Genomic DNA, 14661 nt, shown 5'->3' with positions numbered 1-14661 from the left:
GCATGAAAACACACTGGCAACAGACTGGTTCTGCTGAGGGGGAGACCGTCCAGAATCTGGATTATTCTAACACTATTTCATCCAGTCATATTTATCAGGCTTTGGTTGTTTGTAAGGCTGAGCAATATGACTGAGAAACGTATCAGCACTTCGTATCAGTCAATATTGGTAATTATTGATATCGACTGAAATACTGACCAACTGGTGGAATGATCCATCCTGTTTTATCTTGTTTTCTCTCCAAGCCATTCTTTATTTTTAAGCAGTTATGAGACAAAACATTAAGCTACTGTTGTGGAAGATACTCAGCGGGTTGTTGCTAGGCAACCAAAGAGCGAGCGAGTTAGTTGAAGCCACTCGCCTCGTTTAGCTAGCTGTGAGAGGTTTAGCGGCTGAAGTCTTTCCTCTGCCTACATTTCCCAGAACGCTGTGCTGTTCTGCATTGGGATTCAGTGAATGGTTCTGTCCATTCAGACTCATTAGATGTTATTTTTATATCTGGAAATTTTGCGCATAAGCACAAACTAAAGACTGTTCTTTAGGTGTTTTTGATTTAGTGCAGTATGGCACAGCAAAGGGAAAAATAACAGAAAACCATTAAAGAATAACCCAAAACAACTCGTACTCCTCTTTTTCTCGCTCTGTCTCAGCTGTGCTACTCAGACTTGTTGCCATAGCAACAGGTCCACTAGTGTATCAGGATTCAAAAGACACTCAAACATTTCCCACACAAAGAACAGAACATTCAATGTGTCACAGCTTTATGTTTTTATGCTTGATGTTTGTTTTTACTAATGTTTGCGATTATTAATAAGTGTAGATTAGCCTCCGCTGCTATTAGCTAAGCTAACGCAGCCATAGTTGATTAGTCAAGTTAGTTGGTGTTAAGTTAGTTGGTGTTATGTTGCCTTTTTTTATTGTAACAGATTCCACATCCCATCTACATGTCACGGTTGTCATAGTCAAGCTAGCATAACTGAACTACTTCCCTCTCCCTCACTATTTTTTTTCCTGAACTTGTTACCCAGTTGTAGTGTTGACGATTAGTAGCAAAGCGCTGCGTCCCTTTTTCTTTTATATATTACGGATGCATTTAATATTTATGTCTTTAAGTTGATAATTTGACAGCTAAAACCGATGCTAGTCATTGTTAGCCAGCAGCTGTTTGTCCTCAGGGAGTTCGGGGCGGGATCTTTTGTGTGTGACGTCATGTTGCAATATGTCTATATATTTAATAGTCTGTCAGACATACTATCTATTGATATTGATCCTGTCTGTTGCGATGTATATTATTATTGATCTATTGTCCAGTTGTTTGATATTTGCATCACTTTTCTGCTTGTTTTTTCTCTAGATCCAGGTACAGTCTCCACAAGAACCACACCTTACAGGTGAAAAAAGCCCAACAAGACGACACAGGAAAGTTTTCCTGTGAGATCAGAACTGACCCAGTGGGCCAGGTGACGGCCGCCGGCTCCATCACTGTGTTAGGTATGGAAGTCGCTTTATTTTAGTTTATTGGCTTTACCAATAAAAATGACGCCGATGATTTCTGCTGAAAAGTAAAACATTGGTTGAATATCCAGTATGCAACTTCCTACAACTAGTTGTGTTGCAACTCAGCAGTGAACTCACCAAAACTTTTAAAATTCCTCTGCATTAAAAAATATGAGCTAAAATAAATTGCTAAAAGCTCTGAGCTAAGATTAGATTCATGGTGAAGATGGGATTCATGTGAACTTCTAACTGGAGCCACTTTCTGGGCCCGCAGCTCCACCGGACCCCCCCGGCTCGGTATCGCTGTCCCCCATTGAGGACTACAGCACCACCCTCAGCTGGATCCCAGGATCTTCACACAACAGCCCAATAACAGGTAGAGAGGAGAAAAACTCAGACGCATCTGTTTGGTTTGGATTTCTAAATAAAAGTCACCTGAGCTTCATCTCACTGGATTATCGTCCGCATGAACGAGTTCAAACCGGAAACTCAAACACAGTTCGGCTTTTTCTTTATTTTCCTTCCTATGTTTTTGGCGTAGCATCGTGTTAAAATGCAACAGCGCCTCCTGTGGTCACAGAATGTGGTGCAACACCGGCATAATTTGAGTGAAATTTTGATCTGGTGCACGTGGATGTTCACACACTGGCTAGTGACGCAACACAAGAAAGTTTAAAATGTCGAGGAAAACTTCCATCTTTCATTGTTGTTTGTCAAAATGGTATTTAGATTAATCTGTGTTATGTAAGATTAATAGGTTAATATTTTCAGATTAATCGTGCGTTAAGGCGTTATCGCTTACGGCCCGAGTTTCTGCCTTTAGAGTTCATCGTTGAAGCCGAGGAGAAGCCGCAGACGGACAGCGGCGCCGCGGCGTGGAGGAAATGGACGACGGTTCCTGGAGATTTCAGCCACTTCCAGCTCAGCCTGCAGCCTTTCTGCCGCTACCGCTTCAGGGTCACCGCCGTGAACGAACTGGGCCAAAGCAAAGCCAGCGAGCCAACCGAGCCGCGCAGCACTCCGCCTGCAGGTGAAACCTGAACGAGGAGTATTTTTACTACACTGTACTGTTTACTTCTACTTGAGTAATTTTACTATGAAGTATCTGTACACAGTGGGATTTTCTTCCCTCTGGAGGAAAAACAAACATGTTTTAACCAAAAATTACAGTTTTTGTTAAAAGTTTCATAAGTTTTTCATTGAAATAAATTGTTTTGTTATTTTTTGTTACTTGTAATCTGATGATGCAATTTTTAGATATAAAATTATTGACAGTTTGATCAGTTACATGAGTAGACCAACAGCTTCTTTTATTTTTACTTGAGTAAAAATATGTTGAAGTATTTCTAGTATTACAGTCGGTTCTTTAGGAAACGAGTTGAAATGAAAATCCTAATTTTTTCTCCGCTTCGCTTTCCCACAGCGCCACGTTCGAACCCCACGAATGTTCGCACCAACTCCACAGAGCCGGGCGTTCTGCTCATCACCTGGGATGTGAGTGGCTCAGCGCTTCGCTTCCAAACAGGAAATGCTTCCAAACTTCAACCGAATCTGTTGGTTTTCCTCCGCAGGAGATGGAAAAACGTCTCCATAACGGCCAGGACTTCCAGTACCGGGTGTACTGGCGGGAGGCTGACAATAAAAACGCAGACTGGAACTGGTCCTACGTCAAGTCTCCGCCGTTCACGGTGAACAACACGGGAACCTTCACGCCGTTTGAGATCAAAGTCCAGGCTGTCAACGCGATCGAGTCGGGACCGACTCCCGAGGCGAACACTGGACACTCCGGGGAGGACAGTACGTCTCCTGATTATTTATTTATTACAGTCAGGAAGTTCAGCTTTCTAACTCCACATTGACTCTGACAGATACAATGATGCATTTGGGACGTTTAAAATGCTAATTTTTGACTTCAGTTTGAGATTATTTTTCAAATTTTGTAGAAAAATAGCCACTTTGGGCTCCACTGGTTTAGAATAAGGCTATAAAATAGCAAAATGTGTGGATACTGTATGTCATTAGATTCCTGAAAAAATACAGTAAAATTTGTGGTTTTAAACAGAAAAAAGTCCAATTTAAAGCAGTATGAGCATTGTAACTCTTCAAACTCAGTGCTGGATGTTTATGCTGATATTAAACTATTAAAAGCATCAAGAAAAGCATCTCATAATGTTTTTGTTTTACATGAATTTAAGAGATGAAAAGACCAGGTTCAATTACTGCAAGATTAAATCATTTATTTATTATAATATGTTTTCTTTGGCTCCCTCTCAGGATTATCAATGTCCTCCACTTCAAATCGAAACCTTTCCCTCCTATCAGACTGTCAAAATAAAAGCCTCTTTCTGTTTTTCTCCTTTCAGAGCCGGAGGAGCCGCCCACCGGCGTTGCCTTCAGCGTTGTGAACAGCACCGTCAGAGTGACGTGGAACGAAGCGCAGAACGTCCGCGGCCACCTGCTGGGCTACAGGGTACGCTTCCTTACAAAGTCCTGGAATATCCTGGAAAACGTTTCCAGCCAGACGGAGAGCTGCTTCCATGCAAAAACACAGAAACCTACCAAACATTTCTAAAAAATGCAAATATCTCAGAACATGAAATAAGACAAAACTTGTAATATTACAAATTTATTCTCGTAATATTACAAGAATATATTTTTGTAGTTAAAAATGAAGTCTTAGCCTGGCTCCAATACATTGTTATAGAGTTGCTCTGACTTCAAAGTCCAATTAAATTGAAGCCAGTGAAACATGTTTGTCAAACAAAATGGCCGCCCTCAGCGCGCTGACATCACTCTGATCTGTGGAAACCCAAGGAGTGTGTTGGTGGACAAAATCCTGGTTTCCAGAAATTAAATCTTCAAAAACCAAAAGCTGAACTGATCGATAAAGTTGATTTGTTGGTCTGGTGGAAACCAGAGGAAAACATTTGGTGAGATTCTGTGTTTCTGCAGAGTGGAAGGTAACTGATGGCCGCTTCCTAACTGGTTTCCCAGGACATTTGAACCAGTAAACCCAGTTGGGTTTTGGTTGTAGAATCCAGTTTGGGACTCCAGTAAGACTGTCATCATCTGTCTTCTTCTTCAGCTGTACATCAGGAGGCTGGGTTCCTCCAGCGGACGGGACAGGAGATCTCTCGGCAAACACCACCACACGGCGGAGAGACACCGACTGGAGCAACACAAACTGGCAAACAGGAACAACTGGGTGGTGGAGGTCCATGGTCCCAAGACGGTCACTGAGGTTACTGGCCTGCGTCTGTTCTCCCAGTACGAACTGGAGCTCACCGCCTTCAACAGCAAAGGGGAGAGCCCTCGCTCCTCACCGACGCGTTTCAACACGCCGGAGGGAGGTGAGGCAACGTTTAGATAATAAATCCATTTGGTCTGGAGCTCTGATTGGCTGCTACTGTACAAAAACATACAGTTTGAGTTCCAAAGGGGAACTATAATGCAAAATTCTCCTTTTGCAAATTTTTATTCTTCCATTTGGGTTCCTGCTGTTTCTAGAAACAGCCTCAACGTTTAAACAGCACTTAGAAAAATACTCAGCCATGTTTTGGTAATAAGTTCCTGTTTTTTGGTGTCTGAAAAACAAGCCGTTTCAAAAACCTCCCGATTAAGTCAAACTGCGCCATTTCCTAGCAACCGTAGCCAAGCTCAACCCGTTGCCTAGCCACCCCGGTGGAGGTCCAGTTCTAGTTCCACTGCCAGATTATCTTAGTGTGCATTAGAAATTAGAACAAAAATACTTGGTAAGATTTTGTGTTTTTTCAGTGTTGTTGACTTTCCATCCAGAATCCACTTGGTGCATTCTTGTTGGTTGAGCAGGAGGCTCCACTTCTGCTTTTCCAAGATGTACTATTGTACAGTATTTCTCATCTGTTTTCAGCCACTTTCACAATAGTGTAAACATTGGTTTGGGGGCGTGGCCAGCAGCAGCTTATTTGGATTTAAAACAGATTAAAATAAGCAGATTAAAATCTAATCAAGTGAAAAATGTAGTGAATAAGGAATCATAATAGGACGTCTTTAAGTTATCGCAACAACACAGAGAAGTTTGGGCTCCTTGCTCGGTTTTCCAGGTTGACCAGGCGATTTTTCTGCTCTCCTTCTTGGTGCGTTTGTCTTCACAGCTCCTGGTCCTCCTGCATCTCTGAGGTTTGAAAGCCCAGCGGAAACCTCTCTGATTCTTCACTGGACTCCTCCGCATGAAGTTAACGGAGAACTTCAGGGCTACGAGGTGCAATATCAGCAAGGTAACATCTGAGTCTGAAAAAAGAGACTTTATTCAGGATGAATTTATCTGACGTTGGGCCTGGTTTGCTTCATGTCAGAGGGAGGCAGCCAGATGGAGATCCAGATGATCAATGTTTTCAACGTAAACCAGGTTGAACTGAAGAATCTGGACCCAAGCAGCTATTACCTGTTTAAGGTCATCGCACGCACCGCAGCAGGACAGGGTCCGCCCATCACACGGAGGGGCGCCACGCTGCTGGAAGGAGGTAAACGCACCGCCATCAAACCCCAGCTTCAGCCCACAATCAGAAACCACAAGTTAATACACAGTGATGCTCTGGATTCTTATGGGGCGCCATTTGATAGCAAGATATATACTTTGTTACCCAGCCAAACATTTGATTTACAAACTAAATATTTAATTAGCTTTGAGCTAAATATTTAGCTTCAAACGGTAACTAAATATTTAGTTTGAAGCTTAATATTTACTTTGCTAATTGAATATTTAGTTTGAAAATTTTATAAATGAATGAGTAACGAGATGAAAATATGACTGAAAACCGAACCCCCAGTTTTTTCTCTTGACAGGATAAATGAATGTTAATTTTTGGCTGTGTAACTTTACAAACATTAAATTGTTCTATTGCACTTTTGTGGAATCGCATACGTAAACGCCTGTCTGCTTCCTGTAGCTCCTCCCACAAACATCACCGTGGTTTCCAGTGTTACGTCGCTCAACCTGAGCTGGGTGCCTGAAGACCGCCACCGGAACCACGGCTTCCACATCCACTACCTCCGGAAGAGCGGTGAGCAGCAGGACACGTCCAGATTCCAGTTTCACCAAATGTTTACGTTTTTAAAACCTTGGAAAAAGATGTGAAGCAGGGGACAAACAGAGGAGAAGGGCGCACTCCTCCAAATTGCACCCAGTTTCAGCCCTGCTGGTTGCTAGGAGACCAGCATCCTGCTCACAACAAGTATTTACATACATGCTGGTGTTTAAGTAACATTTCCGCAGTTTTTCTGCACTGATATGCTGGATTTTAAACTGTCCGTTTTTCTGTCAATGTTTAATAAACATGAACATTTTATTTCCATAATATATTTTTATTCTATTCTACTCTATTCTGCAGACTTCAGATTACTTAACAGACAAAAATACATCAGTAACTGCAGCTTCAGTAACCATATAACTGCGCAAATTGGAATTATGAAAATAAACTTGTTTAATGGAGAGATGCCAATTTTGGGGGGAAAAATGTAGAAAATTTTGATTAAAAGTTTTTTGTGCTAGGTTGAGTTGGTTTTTGTGGTCATATAAAAATTGGTTTATTTTGTGAAACTGCAATGGAAACACTTCTTTCGTGTCACAAGAGTCACATGATCAACAACCTGGATGTTACTACTGGAGGAAACGACAAAGAAGACGACAGACAGGAAGTAGTAGTTTTTTAATGGCTTATCGCGTAAACAAAGTGATTCACGTGGGATTTTAATTATGTTTCTTATTTAATGGAAACATTACTATTGTGAAATTATATATATATATATATATATATAAAAGCAGAATATCGACATTAGTAACAGAAACGCAGCAGCTAACTTGTGCTAATTTCTCTTTGTGTGCAGCTGGTGGTCAGTGGGAGGAGTCAGAGCTGATCAACTCCACGCAGGGTTTCTATTCGCTGACGGGCCTCCAGCCAGGAACCGAGTACAGCCTGAGGATCCTGCACGACAACAACACGCACTGGCAGGAAATGCTGCGGACCGTCGGACCAGGTGCGTCCGCACAAACACAAACTTCCTGGACTGAATGTTGTTTACGTTCATAAAGACGCTATAAAGGAGAAATGTTTCTGCCTCAGTGCCGTCGGAAATGCCGGGCCGGTTTGCCACCCAGGGCTGGTTGATTGGACTCATCAGCGCCATCGTGCTCCTCATCCTCATCCTCCTCATCCTCTGCCTCATTAAGCGCAGCAGGGGGGGGAAATACGCAGGTACGCCCGACCCGATGATCTGACGGAAATTACGACGTAAATACAACGTGCTGATGTGGAAGAACGTTTTTCTCCTCACAGTGAAGGACAAAGAGAAAAAGGAGATCGACTTCGACCTTCAGAACAAGGATGAAACCTTCGGCGAGTACAGGTGAGTCACCGCCGATCGGAACCGATCGGAACCGATCAGAACCAATCAGAACCAACAGTCACTGTATCAGATCAGGAATCAATAAAGAAATAGACTCCAGAGACGCAGACCTCTTTGAACCTCCCGGCACAAACCTTTTTGGTAATTAATTGTGCCATATTTTTATAAATATTTGAAAGTGAAATCAGCTGATAAACTCTAAATTTATCAAACGACTAATTTAGAGCTTATTTACATCAAACTTGTAAATAAGTTAACAAGTTGGATTGTCTTATATTTCACCATCAGTCAACAACAGGAATCATTTTTCTACATGTAGTAGCATTTAGTGTTATTTTAAATGTACTTGTTTTATCCTGCTGGCTTGGTGCTGCTGGGGGCGCTAAGCAGCTGATTGATTGCATATGCCTTGGGCCGGCTCTGGGAACAAAGAGGAACCACTGAATGTTGCGTTTTGTTTTTGCTCTCATGTCTTTCTTTCCTCCTCTCCTGCTTTTCCTGCAGATCTCTGGAGAGGTGAGGGAGTCGGCCTTCCTGTTGTCATGTGCTTTTTTGTTCTCACTGGCATAAAAATAAAACCTTTCTGTTCTTAAATCTGATAAATATCTGAACAAATTATTTTAGATGGTTGAAGAAAACGTTGATGCTTGCTTATCATGTCCGCCTCATTTTCAACATCTTTCACTGCTTTCTGGGATTTGGATGGTTTTCTGTCCCAAACCAGTTTACACCAGCAGTAAAACCAGTAAAAAAATCTGATAAAATAGCGCTGAGTCATGCTCTCACCTTTCCTGCAACCTCACCTGGATGCTTCCCGCTCGGCATCGAAGTCCTTCCTGAAGCCGTTTTTATTTCTGTTGCAACCGTCTGGTTTCACTTTTAAAGGCTGAGAAATTATTCACTGCTGAAGCAAATTAAACCTGTTCTCACTCTGAAAGTGCAAAGGTTTTAGCAGCCACACAAATCTTTGTTTTTCTAGTTTTTCACGTTTCTATGAGGAAATGAGGAGAAATTTAAAAACGTCAGAGAGACGATACAGATTTGGATCCTGTTCAATCTGGAGCCGTTTCTCCTGAAGGTTCCCAGTGGGGAGACCAAACCTCTGATCTCTGATCCGCTTTGCCTTTACATTGTGACTCGATGCGCATCATGCTGGGAAATGCTGTTTGTAAACATTTACAGCTGTAATCTGGGTTATTTAGTCTGTTATAAGAGAAAAAAACTAAGGATTAAATTTTTTAAATCATATTTTCACCACAGCATTCAGTCATTAAAAATATCACTGTTTCAAACTAAACATTTACATCCAAACTAGTTAGTAAGCTAATTATTTAGCTTTGTAACTATGTAGATATTAGATTAAAAAGATAATTAGCTAAATATTGCTAATGAATATTTAGCTTCATTAGTAAGCTAAATATTCTGTTTCAGGCTTAATATTTAGTTCCAAATTAGTTAGCAAGCTAAACAATTAGCTGTAAAGTTAGCTAGCAAGCTTAATAACTAGCTTCAAGCAAAATATTTAGCTCAAAACTAGATATCAAGCTAAACAATTAACTTCAATCTAGTTAATAAACTAAATATTTAGTTCTAAGCTCAATATTTATCTCCACATATGTTACCAACTTCAGTAATTGACTTCAAACTAAACATTTAGTTTGAAGCTATTTATTGTATTTATTTTGCTAACTAAACATTGAGTTTAACAACTAAATATTTATTTCTGAATTAACTAAATATGTAGTTTGTTGTCTAAATAGCTTGGAAATAAAAATAGTTTGGAACTGTGACACTTATAATATGAATGAATGAATGAATGAATGAATGAATGAATGAATGAATGAATGAATGAATGAATGACATGGTGAAAATATGACTAAAATCCTTTTTTCTGACTGGCTAATTGTCACAAGACATTATTGCTGTAAATGTTTGTGTAGCTTCACAATCTGCATCCTGTGGGATTCATAATCAGAGAAATTAGATTTTTATAACTAAACCAGCGGTTCTGACCCAGTGGGTTCCTCTGGTCCCACAGAACCCATAAAGTTTGAAAAACCCAACATTTGTGTTGCTGCAGAATCATTTGTCTCAGACTAGAAACGACTTTCTGAGCCGCTGCAGCCTTTAAAGCCGGCGTCTTATTTCTGTTTGTATTAAAGCTTTTTCTGGCTTTTTGTTCTCCATCCCTTTGTGTTCCTAAGATTATAGCAGATTATTACGATCCGTTTAAAAAATATTCACACCTCCTGACCTTTCTAACATTTTGATGCATCAAAGCCACAAACTTGTTGTGTTTTCTTTTGATTTTGTACAATAGACAAAGTGGAGCCAAAATATTTTACAAATGAAAATCTGAAATGTCTGACACGCATTTGGATATAAAGGTAAAGGTAATTTTATTTATATATCACATTTTCAGCAGCAAACCCCCTTCACTCCAAAACCCCTCAATAAAATCCAGTGCAGTGAACTGCTCTAGAGGTCAGCCACCTTATGACCTCTAAAGCAGTAAGGTTTAGAGGTCAAAAGGTCTGGTGGTTTTTGGCTAAAGACCACAAGCCATTTCTTCCTGCTAGCGCTAGGCTAGCATGTTAGTTTTGGTTGTTTTTACCCAGAATGCCCTGCGTTGTAGTCCACTTCCTGCTATTGGAGCGGTCTCTGGTCTGCTTGGGGTTCACATGTGCATTCAAACCGAACCAGAGTTCACTTCAACCAAACCCAGATGGAGGTTTGTAGACGGACCAGAGTTAGCTTGCGCGTTCACACCACCCCAAACAAACTGGACTTTCTAAACTGGACTGGAGTTGATTAAGGCGACTGAACATAACTTGCAAAGTTGATAGAGAACTGCAGCTCTAACCTCAATAAAAGATGGTCCTAAAAAGTATTGAGGGCTAAATACATATGCACACCGCACTTTTCAGATTTACATTTGTAAAAACACAAAACATGTAAATAATTCATTAATTTCCTTTGCTTTAGCTGTTTCCATTACAGCAAATAAAGTAAAACTAAAAGTTTGTGGTCGTGACAAAATGTGAAAAAGTTGACAGGGAAATATTTTTCTAATGCCGCCGTCACCAACCGCTGTTCCCTCTCTGCTTCCCCGCAGCGACGGAGACGAGAAGCGCTCGGACAGCCAGCGGTCCCTGTGCGACGACAGCAAGCTGGGGAGCGAGGACTCGCTGGCCGAGTACGGGGACAGCGTGGACATCCAGTTCAACGAGGACGGCTCCTTCATCGGCCAGTACAGCGGCCGCTCCGCCGCCGCCGCCGCACCGCACGGCAGCTCCGGCCCGGCCTCCCCTCTCAACCCAGGCGCCGCCGCCGCCCTTCGCTCCCTCCATGTCCGGCATCCTGAACCGGCCCAGCTAGATCCAGAACCAGAACCGCCTACACGTGCATGCCTGCAGCAGAACGGCAGAGACGGACCTGATTCCACTTCCTGGTTCCGACATCCACAGGAAGTTTTACTCTCCATGTTTACAGCTTTTGATGCAAAACTGCTAACTGTAAGAAAAATTAACAAATTTGGCTCCTTTAGAGAAACAAATATATCTTTATTAAATTCATTCCACTGTCTGATTCTGCAGTGAGTTACTCTTTACTGTCCAACTCTGCAAAAACACAAAATAATACCAAGAGTTTATAGTCCAGTTTGTAGTGCAGATAAATTAATACACTGAGACAAAACTAATTTAAAATCATCTTATCAGCAAGATTAGAAACATTTTAAGTAAATAATTCCTTAATAATGATGAAAAAGTTCTAGTTCCAGGTAAATTGAACCAGTATTTTTTCATATTAAGGAATTACTTAGTTAAAATAAGCTTCTTGCTGATAAGTTATTTTCATGTTAGTTTTGTCTTAATTAAAGCGTATTAATCTATTTGCACTACAACTGGACTATGAACACTTGGTATTATTTTGTGTTTTTGCAGTGAATCTTCACTGCCGTATTTTTAACCGTTGCTGTAAAGCTTGGAGTTAGCAGCTTTGTACTGTTGAGCTCACAGAATCATATTATTATCGCTCTGTCAGAATATTATAACGGCTTCAAATTTCTCCTTCACCGTTAAAAAGCGAAAACTGGCGCAGCTGGGAGCATTACAGGACAAATATTCGCATTTAGCTGAATTTCCCATGAATATTTCAGCCTCATTCCGTTTTTTCATCCATTTTTACTCAAACATCGTCACTTTTTTTATATAAACATTTAAATTTCTTCATGAGCGAACTGGGAACGATGCACACTTTGGTTTTGAGAGGATAAATCGGTACTAACCTCTGCTTCTCTGTGCAGCTTCAGTGCGCAACTAAACCATGTAATCAGAATAAAGTATAAATCCCACAATATAATGTTCAATTTCACACATTTTCAGCGTCTCAGTTTTTAAAGGGAAAAGTTTAACCAAACTGTAATAAAAGGTAGTTAGTCCCTTTGGCCACCAGATGGCGCCAGTTTTAAGTGACCGCAGTGATTTTTAGTTGCAAAAAGCTCGCAGCTTCCTATGCAGAGGCGGGAAAATTATTATGCAGGCAGAAAGAGAATCTCACGTTTTCCTTCTCTGAATGTAAATAAAACCTTAAGATTGTCTCTTTTTGTTACTTTATACAGCTTGTTTTATAAAATGACCAAATTGTTTTTATTATCTATTGACGTGTTTGATTTTGAGCGTTTGTAACGTCCAGACCTCCCACCCACTGTCTGCTGCTGACCTTTCCCCTCGTGTCACTCAGTAGCTCCAGATCCTGTAGAGAAGAAAATTAGGAGATTCAACCCTCTTCCTGTTTCCTGTAGAGCTTAGAGACGCAGCAGAAATACAGATTATTAAACGTGACGTTCAAACGGCGCCGGACGTAGAAAAATGGAGTAAATGTCTGCCAAAAAATCTCAGAAATTTTTAGATTAATCTCAAATCTTTGAGTCAAAAAGAGTCTACAAAAAACTACAACATTTGAGAAAACACAAGAAAATGTCTTACTTTGAGAAGTCAAAAACAAATGTAAAATTTTGAGATTACTCAGAAATTTTTGAGAAAAACTGAAATTTCTGAGTTTGAAAAATCAAAAACTTGATAGAAAAAACTGAGAAATTTTGAGATTAATCTTAGAAAAATCTAGAAAAAAAACAAGAAAATTTCTGAGTTTCAAATGTCCAAAGTTTTCTGTTTGAAACTGAGAATAAAAATTTCTAGAAAATGTCTGAGATTAATCTCAATTTTTTTTTCCATCAGGTTTTTTGGAGCTCACAAATTTCCTTGTTTTTTCTGAAATGTTTAGGGGAAATTTCTGAGTTTCATAAGTTGTAAATTTTAGTCTTTTGTTTGTTTTTATAGAAACTTTCTGAGATTTTTTGACAGAAATTTACTCCTTTCTTTTCCTTTCTCTGATGGCCCTGCGCTGCCGTTGGTACCGGAGCAGAGAGTTTTTAACGGACTTCCCTGAGGTTTGCAGATGTTTTGTGATGAAGCAGCTCAGATGTTCCGGCTCTCCTGGTTCCGTCCAGAACCAGCCGGAACCGGGAACCCTCGGCGGGACTCGGACCGGACCGGACCGGGCCGGACGGAGAGGAAATTTGACGGCAGGAGGAGAAATCGCTGTGCTAACTAACTAGCTTGTTGCATTGTGCTCTGTATGTAAGCTGGCGAACTAACCTCAGACTGTCACCGAATAATAAACGCATTTACTGAACAACGGCTCTGGGTTCTGTTTGCGCAGCGAACCACGGCGCCGCCGTTACAGACGGAAACAGGAGGAAATTTATGGCAAAACGCTCTAAAAAAAAAACAAATTGAAAATTTTCAACTTTAGAGCTCAGAAAATTTCCTCTTTTTTTATTTCTGAGATCTAAAAGTCTTTGATTATTTTCCTGCATTACTTTTCAAACTCAGAAATTTTCACGTTTTTGTAGAACATTTCTTAGATGAATCTAAACATTTTTTAGTTTTTTCTTTGCAAATTTTTGATTACTGGAACTGAGACATTTCTGAGATTTTTCTAGAATATTTCTCCGGTTAATCTAAAACGTTATGAGTTATTTCTCCTGCAAATTTATTTATGCTTCATACTCAGAAAACTTAGAAAATTTCCGAGATTAATCTCAAAATTTGTGTTTTTTCTCACAATTTTTTGACGCTGCATATGAAGAAATCTTTACGGGGTTTTAGAACTTTCAAGAATATTCAATATTCTAAAATATTGAATATTCTTGAAAGTTCTGGGTTTTAAAATGTTTTTTTTTGTGTTCAGAAATTTTTCAAGATTTTCTGAGATCAATCTCAAAATGTGTGAATTTTTTTTCTTAAAATTTTTGACTTTTGGAACTGAAATTTCCAAATTCTTTCCCACAAATTTACTTACATTTCATAATCAGAAATATTTGAAAATTTCTAATATTAATCTCAAAATTTAAGACTTTTTTCCCCAAAATTTTTTATCTATGGAAAACAAAAATGTCAATGTTTTTTTTTTTAGAAAATGTCTGACATTTATCTAATTGTTTTATGTTTTTGCTAAATGTTGACATTTGAAGCTCAGAAATTTCCTGTTTTCTAGAAAATGTCTGATTAATCTAAAAAATTCTGTTTATTTTCATTTCATACTCAGAAATCTTTGATTTGTCTAGAAAATTTGTCAAAAATAGTTTTAATCCCTGCAAATTTTGACTTTTTGAACTCAAAAATTTCAATGTTTTTTTTATTAACATTAATCTCAAAATTTCTCTTTTCTTGCAAAGTGTTGGATTGTTGAAACTGAAATTTCTAAGTGTTTTCT

At 39.7% G+C, this 14661-nt stretch overlaps 1 protein-coding gene across 4 annotated transcripts in view; it reads left to right on the top strand.

Annotated features, from left to right (window-relative positions):
• The window catches only part of LOC116722218 (neural cell adhesion molecule L1.1-like), a 41876-nt gene extending 29347 nt beyond the window's left edge, over positions 1–12529 (top strand). For 3 of the 4 annotated variants that reach the window (XM_032566444.1, XM_032566420.1, XM_032566429.1), the window contains 15 exons: positions 1355–1491; positions 1772–1873; positions 2321–2527; positions 2921–2991; positions 3069–3294; positions 3861–3967; positions 4583–4847; positions 5631–5753; positions 5832–5999; positions 6426–6539; positions 7363–7512; positions 7599–7730; positions 7812–7881; positions 8386–8397; positions 10997–12529. In XM_032566444.1, the coding sequence (XP_032422335.1) occupies positions 1355–1491; positions 1772–1873; positions 2321–2527; positions 2921–2991; positions 3069–3294; positions 3861–3967; positions 4583–4847; positions 5631–5753; positions 5832–5999; positions 6426–6539; positions 7363–7512; positions 7599–7730; positions 7812–7881; positions 8386–8397; positions 10997–11480 (2368 nt within the window). In that variant the 3' untranslated portion in view covers positions 11481–12529. The remainder of the gene's footprint in view (positions 1–1354; positions 1492–1771; positions 1874–2320; positions 2528–2920; positions 2992–3068; positions 3295–3860; positions 3968–4582; positions 4848–5630; positions 5754–5831; positions 6000–6425; positions 6540–7362; positions 7513–7598; positions 7731–7811; positions 7882–8385; positions 8398–10996) is intronic. The other variant, XM_032566435.1, reaches the window with a different exon arrangement.
• The last annotated feature ends 2132 nt before the right edge of the window (positions 12530–14661 follow it).

Source organism: Xiphophorus hellerii, chromosome 1 (genome assembly GCF_003331165.1).
Source record: "Xiphophorus hellerii strain 12219 chromosome 1, Xiphophorus_hellerii-4.1, whole genome shotgun sequence".
Taxonomy (NCBI): Eukaryota; Metazoa; Chordata; class Actinopteri; order Cyprinodontiformes; family Poeciliidae; genus Xiphophorus; species Xiphophorus hellerii.
Note: the sequence above shows the minus strand (reverse complement) of the source record. Positions and strands in the feature narration are given on the sequence as shown.